The sequence below is a fragment of the Oxyura jamaicensis genome, chromosome Z (assembly GCF_011077185.1).
Source record: "Oxyura jamaicensis isolate SHBP4307 breed ruddy duck chromosome Z, BPBGC_Ojam_1.0, whole genome shotgun sequence".
Lineage (NCBI taxonomy): Eukaryota > Metazoa > Chordata > Aves > Anseriformes > Anatidae > Oxyura > Oxyura jamaicensis.
The window spans coordinates 41,525,680-41,538,622 of record NC_048926.1 but is presented as its reverse complement, the minus strand read 5'-3'; the positions used below and the strand labels follow the sequence as shown (position 1 = coordinate 41,538,622).

The following is a 12,943-nucleotide window of genomic DNA, read 5'->3' as shown; positions in this document are numbered from 1 at the left end:
ATTATAAATTCATTGATTTAACTGGCTAGGAGGAGCTTTGTGAAACCTAACACTGTCTATCAGTAACAAAACTGCATGCATCTGTACTGGCATGCTCTCTGACTGAATGCCAGTTCTCCCTACAAACAGCATTCTACACAGGTAAGTGAGACTGTCGTACGCGAAAAGAATGAGAGGGAAAAAAGACTTAGAAAAATACATCTTAGAAGTTACTTATGTTTAATGCTTAAAAGTCTGAATGCACAAACAATAATCTACCATTATAGAAGTACTGGTGGTCAATACAATGCATTAGAACTATGTACAATGACACAGTTTAGTATCAAAATCTTTCTACAATGTAGAGTATTACGAAACTGTTAATGACATCAAACACTAAGCACTTAAGACACCATTTTTTTGCTACCACATTTGGAACTTCAATGAACAGTCCATTTTAACTTGCAGCATCAATCCATTTCTAGTATGAAATTAAGTAATTTTCTACTTATACAATAAGATTTATCTACACGGGTCTTTTGATTTTGATCCATAGCAGCAAAGGCACTGTACATCAGCAGATCCACAGACTTAAAGATTTTTTTTAAAGCATTCAAAAAAAAAAAAAAAGGTCACAGATCATATTTTAACAGCAACAACAACAACATAAAAAGATAACACGTTGTCTCTGGCACAATGGCTCAGTCTATGTCCGTTTTAGGGACATCCAATCAAGACTTGGATTGAACTGCTGGCAAACAAAGCAAGTCCTTTTCCCAAATGAGAATCCATTCCACTTTGTATGTCGGAATGAGTGCTCTTGTAAATCCTACCTCAGAGGTCATTGCTTTTGTAGTTTGTATATTGGTAGGCATCCATTCTTATTTCAGTGCAGTTTCCAAAGAACATATCAAATATTTTTCATAATCTCTTGTAATTGAAAAATTGCCCAAAGACACATATCCCCATTTTCAAGGAAACATTGCAAAAGTTTCCAGAAGTAACAAAGGTGATTCTTTGAGGCAACTTATTGTACTCTCTACAATATAACAAAGAGAGGTGTTTATATTAAAAAACCTAGCTTGACACCAAAATGCTTTATGTTCATCAACAGAAAAGCATTGAGAACAAATCTGTACACAAGATGCTATATTAACATTGCAAATATATAAATTAGCACATTCTTACTTAAAGTGAATTTAATTTAGATGTGAACTGAATTTGCCATTCATCACAGGCATGTAGATTACTGGCTACAGTTTGAGATTTCCTAAGATTCCAAGACTGTCTAAAATAGTTAAGTTACAGCATCTTCCCACCAAATAATTATACTGTAATAACACTTAAGAGGTCTCATCCAAGAACAGGACTAAAAAATATAACAAAGTTTATTTTTTTAAATAGAAACTACAAGTCTATTTAGTGTAACCTTCACTATCTCCTGAACATCCTTCTCCAAAATCCCCAATTTATCCACTAGCAAAAACACAAAGTATACAATGCACCTTTTAAACTAAAGCCGGGCCAGACAGCTTTATTTAGTCAGTTCATTGTTAGAAAGCCTTCTTTAAACAAAATAAATACATTACAGCTATAATACATAATTAAAGAGTCAAGTTCACTGTTAAGTATGCTTACTGAATCTTCCAAGTAGCTATCTGACAATTTGGTATCACAAGTTGTTAATGAGCATTCACAAATCAATAGCAACTTAAGAGGGTAAAAGTAAATTCCACAACTGCGATGAACATTTAAATTCTCAGTTTAGAAAAGGGAACAAAAAAAAAATAAAAATAAAAGAAAAAAAGGAAATACAGCAAAGTGCTAGGAGAAGGAGTTCTGCCTGCATTTAGATTTGTCTCTAATAAATAACTTCATAGACTGTAGCTTTCTTGTCCCCAGAGCCAGTGACAATGTATTTGTCATCCACAGAGATATCACAGCTAAGCACAGATGAGGATTCTTTGGACTACAAGAAAAAGAGAAAAAGACAAAAAGGAAATTATGTATTTTCCATCTTTCCATACAGAAAGGTTTGAAGATTAATCAGAAGAGTTTATTGAGAGGGAGTACATAGAAAGCTCACTTAAATACCACTACTGTAGGTTCAGACCTAAAGTGACAGGGTGGCAACTTCTGCTACAGGACTGTTACTCCAAACTTGTTTCACCTAAACCTCTATGGCAAGCAGAAAGAAAAGTGTTTTATGCAGTGCTATGGACCTAGAGATAATCCATCAATCCATCAAAAACAAGCAGTCCCTTCTATACACTTTACAAGCAATGAGCACTTATTAATATTTTATACGTTAGCCTTTGCATAAAAATAAAAGACATCTTTCTTCTTCTTTTTTTTTTTTTTTTTTTTGATTTAAACCTTATGGAGAAGCACTACAGAGCCCTACTACCTACAGGTATGAAACAATTCCAAAGAAGAAACTATATCTCATCTCAGTATTTGCTCAATACAGAAGACAAAACTCTTGTACAAATGAATTTACATTATCAGGGAGGATGTAAATATAGAAAAGATACTGTGGTGTAATAAGAAGGTGAATGGAAGACAGGATATGTCAGGATGCAGTAGCTTTGTCTTTCCCAGCTGTTCTTTTTTTCAGATGATGTGTACGTATTGTCACATTTTACTTGCTGTTTTATTGCATTATTCCTATATATATGTCTACAGTTTCTTTTCTGCCTGTCACTGCAAGAGCTAAATACTACCCAATCATGCTAAGTTTTTGCAAAGAAACCTCTGCTGCACTGCACAAGAAGTTTCTTTCTCTACCCCTCATTAAGAAAGCTGCACTGGGAATAATAGTTTAGAGTGAGATGGGCTCCTGAAAGGACAACTCAAGCTGCCTGTGGTAGGTCATTACATAGCTGAATACTCTCCATTAAAGAAAACTCAGATTTCTCTTGCCAAGGCAGACTGCTTTAACCCGAAAGGCAGAACCACAGCAGGTATCAGTACAGGTGAGACCTGACCATTTAACCTTGAACACTAGCTATCTTAACTGGAAAAAAAAATCCCAGGATAGAAGTACCTGTGGGTGAAAGAAGAGAAGGATATGCCCCAAATCCTGATTTTCTGTAATGGCACTGAAGAGTTGTTAAAATTGGGCACAGAGGGACTAAAAAGTGCAGATAGGTTAAAACTCCCAGTTACACTTCACAGGATCCTTCCATGAAGGCACAGTCTTCAGCTCAGGAGTCTGCCTGTCCAGTCTACTGACTTGATGCATTCCATCCAGGAAAAATATGTGTTGGATACAACTTTCACTAGTTTAGCTACAGGACGTTCAGTGAATGTTAACCTAACATACCTTGGGTGCTATACTACAGCAATATGGACAAGAAGGTGAGAAAGAAAGGTATTAAAAACAACTTCAGAATAAACAGTTAATTTATTGTATGAGACAAATTACTAAAACATTAGAGAGGACAAATGCTCATGTCTATTTAATTACAAAGTCTTAAGGAAACATAGCAATTAGCCAAGAATTTCTGTTATAAACTCCTTGAGCTAATAACAGACTGTGGGATGTGCAGCTCTACTGCACTGTAATGTGAAGTGGAAAACAGCTTTTAGGAGATTATTACCTGGAATATACTGGCTCCATAAGGTGTTCTCCAGGCATTAAGAAGATTATCTTTTCCAGTGCTTACAAACCATTTGCCTGCAACAGATTGTTTAAATGTTATTGTTGCCTTTTGTTTTCAAGGAATGCACCCCAAGAAACAGACTAGTCATAAAAACAATGCATTCACACATTAATGAAAAACCTATCCAAAGAACAGTCATACTTTCATCTGGTTACACTAACATGTTTGATGACAATATAAGGAATTCTTACAAAAAAGCAGCCATGTAGATTTTTTTTTAAATAATACTTAAATTTAACATCTAATTTTTAAATATCTCTACTTTCATCTAAGGGTGATCTTGAATGAGTATCTCAGGAAGTAAGGAGGGAAAATACTGGCATGGAAATATTTGCTTACCACAGTGAGCAAATTTGAGTGACAGCACACAGCTCTCATGAAGATGCAGCTGATACTTGTCCGGCTTAGTAACATGCAGCACTTCAACATTACTGTTCTCCATTCCTACTGCCAACCATTCACCGGTTGGACAATAGCCCAGTGAGAAGATCTGGAATTAGCACAGCACATGCTTCAGTTAGTAAGGAATGAGAACGAGATATTGAAAACCAACTTCTTGTCACACTGTTAACACTATGTGAAAACACATTTTGGTCTGCCACAGTTTTAAAAACATGATAATCCAATTGCTATAGTAATCAAGATAAATTAGTTCATGTAAACAAAGCTCAATTAAAGCTGTAATAGCAAAGCACTGAATCAAGCTATAAAAGTTAATGTCCTAGCTTATCTGACAGCATTTTAAAATATTTTTGTAAAATATTTTTGAACAAAGATCTACAGAAATAGGAACAGATTGCGTACAGAACACTTTAATCTGGCAATTCTTTAATAAAGACGGATTCTCCACTGCTCTCATGGGAGAAGTACTAATCTGTCAAACAGTCATAATCCAGAAAGATGTTTAGCTGCCACATCAAAAAAAAAAAGTGTGAGACTAAGTGAAAAATTCTTTGGAGTTCTCTGTCTTTTTTTTTTTTTTTTTTTTAAATAAAGGGCTTGACAGATTTTTCTGAACATGCCAAAGCTTCTAAGACTGAACCTGTGATGTGAAGTCATGTTGCTGTAGCTGTCTCCCTTCTCTGAGGTCCCAGGATCTGACTGTATTGTCCAAGCCTCCTGTCCATAGTTTGGTGCCATCATTAGAAATGTCAATACAGCTGGCTCCATCTGTGTGACCCTGAAATTGCCTGAAAGCAGAAGAAGAAGGTTCACACATCCTTGCATTGGAAAGAGTGAGTTCTGATCATGTACTCAAAATACCTCCTTTTTCTTTCAGTCTCTGACACGCAGCTATTAAAGACAACAGAAAAGTATATGCCAGTGGAAATCCAGGATTAATCTCAACTCTAGGATGAACATGTGAGTTTTCTGATGAATTGATGAAGCAATCAATCAGGCCAGACAACTCAAGAAGCATGCTTGATGAGTTAGGTATTTTGGGGATTTGGGGATCTTTGTTGCTGTGTGACACCTACCATTTGACTGGAAATACCACATACCCCTGAAAGAATGTAGCATGATTGTCAAAATCAACTTGCTTTAAGAATCTGCAGGACATCAATAAAATGTGTTTTTTGTTGTTGTTGGTATTGTTTTTTGTTGTTGTTGTTGTTTGCTTGTTTAAAAAGCCACCCAACTGAGAATATTAGAAGGTGAAAGTCTGCCTTTACATGCAATACTGAAAGAGTACATTTAATAGCATGTACACAGTATGCTGTACTGAGAAGGTCTGTATGACTGGCTCTTCACTAACTGTACATTAGTGTTGAACAGTAACCCATATTCCTAAGAAGCTGAGGTATGCAATGCATTAATTTACACACGTCTGTACCTAAAACATATTTGCTGGAGCATTGATTAAAGAGATTGGAGTGTGAGCACAGCGTATTGCATGGGAAGAAAGAAATCCATCTGTTCAAAGAACCTACAGCAGTGTCAACACCAGCTGATCTTAGGCAATTATAGTTATGGGGCTGTTTGGTAGGCCTGAAATTATGAAACTCTCAAAACCTACAAACTATTATATAGACTTCAGTCGAAGTACTACCATAGTTATTACTTAGCAATGAAATACCAGGAGCAGTTACTCTGATACCATGAAAAGGAGAGTGTATTTATGCAGAAGAGCATGTAAGGCTATGTCTAATTAATTCTTCACAACCCGATGATCTGGTTCTGTCGACCTACCTTACCAAAGTCTGGTTATGCAAATCCCACACTGCTATGTTCCCATCGCTACAGCAGGAGAAGCAGACCTTGGAATCAGGGCTGATCGCTAGGGCATAGCAAGCTGGAGCAGAAGATGTCAGCTCTGCTTTAATGCGTGGAGTTGGAGCTGCCAGGTCCCAAATGGATAACGTGCTGGCTTCCCCACCAACAATCAGGGTGCGGCCGTCAGGGAGCAATCTGCAGGAACGGATGTAGTTATCTCTGTTCTGTGGAGACAGAAGCCATCAAGAGATTACTCATGAGGAAAGGAAAACAGCATTAACATGAGAGCAGAAATCCATAAAAGTATTGTATTCCCTCCTGGTTTTAATGAGCCATTTATACTTATGACAATGATAAAGTATATTAATGCCAGAAAATTACATGACATTAGGGAAGTACTTAAACTTGATCTACAAAATTCAGTAGTGAGAGATATTTAATCTTAATTAGCATCAGAATGCAAAGACCTGAACCCAACCCCAAACAATTCAAGATAGCTGTATTCGACAGCTTGTGTAGAAAGTTACATTTTCATACGCTGTTTATTTCAGCACATTAACCTCTCGGCATGGGGGAGTACCAAATTCACTGCATACCACCCCCGCTCTGCTCCAGTGAGACTTGCTGCCACCATCTCGGAGATGTCAGAGAAAAATATTTGGGCAATTTTCTTCATTTGTGTAGCAATTTGTGTAGCAATTCATTATATGTCTAGATGTGCTGCACAGTTCTCATTTTACTGCCTCTGTAACAAGAAGCAACATCTTACCAAGAACTGGTAAATGACACGAGAAAAGCTGCTAACAATGGTTCATCTTGTTAACACATTCAAATAATTTGTGAATAACACTCAGGGATATTTTTAATTGTCACATTAAGACAGGGCGATGCATTCACACACATACACAGACACAAAATACGTGACAATCTTCAAATATTCTCTGAGAATACAGCTGCAAGACAGCAATTTTTAGCCTGATAGAATATTAAGCTTTAGCATTGCCAACAAATGTCAAAGTTTATAAACAATATCGTGTGTGCTGTCTTTGATCTTTCCCCCTACGAATACAATTTTAGGATATTAAAAATGTTTTGATTCACTGGGGGAAAAAGACACAAGTACTACAAGGAATATACTTTAAACTCCATTCTAAAAGAAACAACAAAATTACAATGAAATACCAAGCTCTGATACCAATGACAACACTCAAATAGCCACTGTTTTTTGTACCTTATCAATAGTATTTCAACCTTAACACAACCTGCCATTTTCTTCCACTGTCATATGCCACCATTCACCTACCAGGCAGTCCAGCTGAGAGACGGGACTCTTGTTGCCAGGGTGGCTGATGTCCCAGACTTTAACGCAGCCCTTGCCACCTGTGTACACGTGTCTTGTGGGGTTGCTGATGGTAACTGCACACACAACTTCCCCGTGATTCAGAGTGTTGATCTGGCGGGCATGGCGAGGGATTCCTGGACCGATGAGGGCGTCAGGAGGGAAAGGAACAGGCTGCATCTGACCATCTGCACTTACATGAAATGAGTAGGCTCTATGGGGAAAAAAAAAGATTGGAGTGAGAGGACAAAGACTGAAGAAGTTTTTCTTCAAGCCTGTTTAAGAGCTGAATTATCGATGTGTTTCCAGTGCAGGCATTCATCAGATTGTTCTCTTAGTTCCTCTTGCAATTTTTTCAGTGATGTAAAGAAGTCCCTTAGATATCTATAGTATGGATCTCAAGACATACCCTTTTAATGGGGCAAGCCAAGGACCATCTACCAATCAAATGAGCTTTCACAACTCATGCAATGACAGTTTCTGGCAATGCGTGGGGAGACCACTGCCTGTAGAGATGTGAAGGAAGGACAGGTCAAGGCCCACTGGCAGACAGAAATAGCTGTCCTGTTGCTGCAGAGCACTGGGGCTAGCTGACTGCCAGCGGACATTTGGTTGTTCCCTTACTGACTCTAACGTGGACTTCAGCTGGACTGCTGCCCAGCTGCCCCAAACACACCATGGATCTCACGCAGCTCAAGTGAAATTGCCAAACACTACGTGTAAGGGTGCAGCGAAACCACTACCACACCACCATCAAGGAGTTAAGCCCTCAGGCATGCTTGCTGACATTTGACATGACAGACCAGCAAAAACACATTGGGATGTTCTTTCTTCTTTGAGCTTACTTTCTTTTTCCCTTTTTATTTATTTACTTTTTTCTGTGGAACTGACACAACAACTACAAATCCCAATTTCTCTTGCCAGAATCAGGACTCTCACTGAGAAAGAATGTGTTGTGTGACTGCCAGCTATGCCACCTGTGAATAACCTATAAACAGCTTCATCTCAAAATATTTTCCAAGGAGAACAGTTAGGTTGTGAAACTGTCTTGTTCTTAGATGCTCCCTGACACATCACATCTATTACAAGAGCACAAACTTAAGAGGATTCACCTAAACACACCAAGTATGCTTAACAGAAAGCTTTAATTTCCTTAGACCTAAAACATCACAGAAACACAGATAAAAAAAAAAATGTCACAATGGTGAGGATGAGAAGAGCTCACAAAAAAAATCATTTTATTATACTACTTAGAAAGCTCATTTCCTTAATTGTTGCTTGAAATTCGTTGAAGAAGGCAAGATTCAGAATTCAACTACTGAATTTGTTATTTAAGATTCATAGTGCATTAACATCTGAACAATAATTTTCAGGAGGATAAATTGCAACTGCATTTTCAACTTTTTGCCCAATTCCCAGAGCTTTACATACTCTTCTCATCCTGCCCTCTGTTTCTTGTTCTGGCAGGTCTGAGTGACAGATCATATCATCATTCTGCATTTTTTGACATTAAACACATTCAGGAAAGGGTAGGACAGATTTCTGTGGTTGTCAGAAGCAGCAAACTGCCAATATAAGTAGAATCTTGGGTTCAATTATCACCACAGAAATCTGAAATATCTTCCCCATAATCTCCTTAATTTCTGTTTGCTGCAGTAAAGCACTGAAAAAAAAAGCTAAAATCTCTAACAAAACAAGTGGAACTTCATTATCATCTTTTCTGATTTCTGCCTAAAGTTTCAGCCACTCTGTAGAATCGCATTGAACACTTTATATATTATTTTAATCAGTCAGAGAGATTTTTGCCAGGCTTATGAAGTACGTAGGGAACAAATTTGACCAGTCGCAGAAATAAAGCCCAGTTCTGGAGCAATCAGTGACTACAGTATTCTCATTCTAACCATTATTCCCATCAGCACACGTGATTAAATTGTTGCTTTGTTGTGCTTTTTGTTATATTTTTTTTTAATAAACACTGAAAACTCACACATGTTGCTTATTTGAAGTACTCTAATAACCTAGAAAATACCTGACACTATAAACACCCAGTGAGCACTTTTTTCTTCTGTCCAGATTAGCCACCTCTTCTATTTATATATTGTACTATCTTCAGTTCTATGAGATATGTCCGAAGTGGAAAGAGAATTATTAGTAGTCAGACCCCTGATGTGACACATGCTACCAGCTGCATTTCAACTAATACTCAACAGTGCAGAGTTACACAACTTTTGCTTTAAGGGACAAGAAAGAGTAAATGAGAAAGCAACAATCCCTAATGGTAACTTTGAAAAATACCGTACCTAACAACGAAGAAAAAAGAATGCAATCATGCTAAAGGAATCACAGATTTCAAAGGTTTCAGAACTGAAGGCTGACAAATATTTAAATGTAACTGTCATTTCAAACTGTCATCAATATGTCAATGACATTCAAAATCCTTTGAGATGTAACAATTTGAACTGGTTTGATTTCAGTTTGCTACATGAGCAGGAAGGTCTGCACAGTTCACATTTCCCAGAGCACAGCAAGCAAACCCTAGCACAGCTGGTCACCTCTCTTGGATCTGGATCCACCAAGGATGAACCTGAACAGTGCAAACATCTGAATGTTACATCAGGAAATTTCTAAGTGCCCACTATATGTTAGAATGAAAGTCTGCACCCTGCAGAACTCTTAATGCAAACAGCTGACCTGGTGGCTGCTGCACACAATTTCCAAACACACCTTACGCAACAGCCTATCAGAGTAGATCAACTGGCAGAAAGTCAACCAAGGCGAACAGCAGTGTGTGTGTGCAGTCTGAGAGTTGGATATAGTTTATGATTCCTGTGATATGTTTGTACAAGAGGAGTTACAGGCACTAGGACTGATCACTTCTCCCATGACAGGTTACTAATCCTGCACGTCCACAAGCTCAGTGGGAGGTAAATATGCATTCACTCACATGCAGGTGCGTGACTATCTCCCATCCACTCCTCCACAAACATGTTCATACGTGAGACAGAGAGAAAAGGAATGGCACAAACCACGTCCCCTGCCCTTCCACCTCTGCAGTATTAACCAGCCACAATTTCCCATGAGTGTCACACAGGAACTGGAGGACCGTCACATAAAACCTAAATCAATATGGTTTGCATTGCTGTTTCATTTTTTCCCCTCTCTAACTCAAGAGGGATGTGAGCGCAGAGTTCTTCATATCTGTGTAATTCTTATTCTGAGGCTCACAACAAGAGATGCCTCGTAGAGCAGGTCACCTTTTACGGTCAGTTCCATCAAGGATGAATTTGAACATTACGATACAATAATTCTTTCCAGTATTTTCAATCAAATAAAACATTTCAGTGTTCCTTTCTCTGCACACTGCAGTTTATAGCAGCTGGTAAGTTTTCAAGTAATTGCAAGGCTTTTGTGAACAAAGAAATCATTTTTTAAACTGAGAAGCAGAGTACAGTGGAGAAGGAAAGCTGAGATCCCATTCCATTTTGCATTTCTATATAAGACTAACCAGTCAGACTCAGCACGTAATACCTCAAAGCTCAGCTCCTTTTTCCATTTATTTCTATCTCCTCTACTCTGTAACACCCAATACTTGCCAGCTGCTATTAGTTCTTGAAACAAATTTACCCATGCAACGTTAAGATTAAACAGAGTTTCTCCTTCCTTTGTCAAACAGCTGTATTTATTCCTATTCACACAGTAATTTTCAGTAGCTAAGGGGAATTCCAACCAGCAAGGGAACATAACTTCAGCAGATGAATAATTTGTGATGTTGAATGCTTGATACTCACGGTTTTCCTCCTGGGATGCCTGTGAGATTGGGAGGGATGCCTGGGACTCGCATGTGATGATGTGGATCAAAACCAACCTATAGGTTTCCCAAGCAAAACAAAAAGGTATATTAAAGATGGAGATAGACAAGAGAAGACTGTTTAATTCACTTTCTCCATAACATACTTCCCAAATTACAAAGAGACTGAACTAGATATAACCCCACAGGTCTTACATTTGATATCAAATTTGATATGAATTACTTCCAACACCAACTGCACTAGCAGCAAACACTTACCACTGGAGATCTCCCGTAAGCTGCTGCCGCTGCAGCTGCTGCAGCTGCTGCACTCATCTGAGGGGAAATATTGTGCAGACCAGCATAGGCAGCTCCAGGGCTGGTCAGCTCCCCATTCATTCCAGCATGCGGAACGATGCCAAATGGAGTTGGATAGGGACATGGCACTGCCATAGGTGTCCTTAAACCTGAAGCTATTGAAGGAAAAAAAGAGAGACATCACACAGCCGCCCCAGACCCTTTAAATGAAATACGAGTTTCATAAACCATATTTATATATATATATACACATATATATACATACACGTGATATTATACATATATAAAAACAAGCATATATACATATGTAAAACACATATATAAGTTTTAAGGTGCTGAAGAACCAGTTCAGCATCCAATTTAAGCAGTTATAACATACTGACTTGGCATGATACATGGAAAGGAAATGAATGGCAGCAGTTTCACATTGCTGAGACAGACTGACACTCACCTAGTGGGTCCACACCCGGAGGCTTGCCCGGCACAGGCCTCAGTCCGGGAGTGGAGTTGCTGCCTGGAGTTGGTGCATCAGTCCGTGGAGTTGGGGTATTTGATTTAGATACAGGAGTGGTAGATTTCTCATTCTAATTACCAAAAAAGAAAAGGAAAAACAGTGTGTTTGTTATGTTACCTTTTTGAGTACTGGCTGAAAAAGAGTGGAAGACGACAAGAGCACACACGATCAGTGAAATCTAGCTTTTGGGTTTGGGCTTCAAAAGTTACTGGCCATGAAGAGAAGCTACAGAGACAATGAAGAAGACAGAATGGCTTCGCAAATTAACTATAGCCTTCACAGCTTTCCTTGCCTGGGGCATCCATGTGATTCAGAATGAGGTCAATGACTGAAGATCATTGCCATCTGGCAATTATATTGGCAGCACATGATATATGGTGGTGGTTTCAATCTGGTTGTGGTGGACGTGCTCATGTTATGAGCTTCTGTGAGGGTCCACTTCTCAGCAGACAAGAAGAGCAGAAAAAAACATAAAACTGACCAACAACTCACACCCAGATCTGCGGCTGGTAACATAGGATGGAGACAGTGATGAGTATTAAGTCAGGAACGGTGCAGTGCTACTCTTGTGACAAGCTTGTTCATCAGACTCCTGAGCCTGAACATGCCATTCCATCACCTTTCCTGAGCACTACATTCACTTTAAGCTTTCTTTTTATTTATTTTATTTCTTTAAATAATCGTGTACCCTGACCTGTGAAGAACGGAGATGGGAGTTACTGTGCAGCTCAGAAATGTGATTAAATGTGGTCACAAACAGGAAAGGAAAGAACACCCCCAACTTGCTGGCAGCTCTTTTTTTTTTGCCTTGTGATTTGTGATGCAAGTCAAGGAAGGCTCTTGTAAATGACAGATTACTTTTTAGATAGAAAATAAAAATTATTGTTGTAGTATATGGCCTGGTAATTCAAACAAAGCTAACAACCAAATCACATCCAAGCAGGAACTGAATTTGCTATAAACCACAGTGCAGGAAAACAGCTCAAGGAACCCCTGTGTACTCTTATTTATTCTTAGAATGACAGTTTTTCATATGGGGGAGGAGAAAAACATCTCTCAGCACAGCACATCTATCATCTACCCACACCACCACTGAAAATAACCTCTTCCTATACCAAAAAAAGGCT

At 38.5% G+C, this 12,943-nt stretch overlaps 1 protein-coding gene across 1 annotated transcript in view; it reads right to left on the bottom strand.

The window, feature by feature from the left end:
* Positions 1-200: 200 nt before the first annotated feature.
* Positions 201-12,943, bottom strand: part of TLE4 (TLE family member 4, transcriptional corepressor) — a gene marked incomplete at its 5' end in the record, with an annotated part of 96,829 nt that continues 84,086 nt past the window's right edge. The window contains 9 exons of the mRNA XM_035309921.1: positions 201-1,948; positions 3,582-3,658; positions 3,984-4,134; positions 4,687-4,834; positions 5,835-6,082; positions 7,162-7,411; positions 10,986-11,062; positions 11,264-11,457; positions 11,754-11,886. Coding sequence (XP_035165812.1) covers positions 1,841-1,948; positions 3,582-3,658; positions 3,984-4,134; positions 4,687-4,834; positions 5,835-6,082; positions 7,162-7,411; positions 10,986-11,062; positions 11,264-11,457; positions 11,754-11,886 — 1,386 coding nt within the window. The remainder of the gene's footprint in view (positions 1,949-3,581; positions 3,659-3,983; positions 4,135-4,686; positions 4,835-5,834; positions 6,083-7,161; positions 7,412-10,985; positions 11,063-11,263; positions 11,458-11,753; positions 11,887-12,943) is intronic.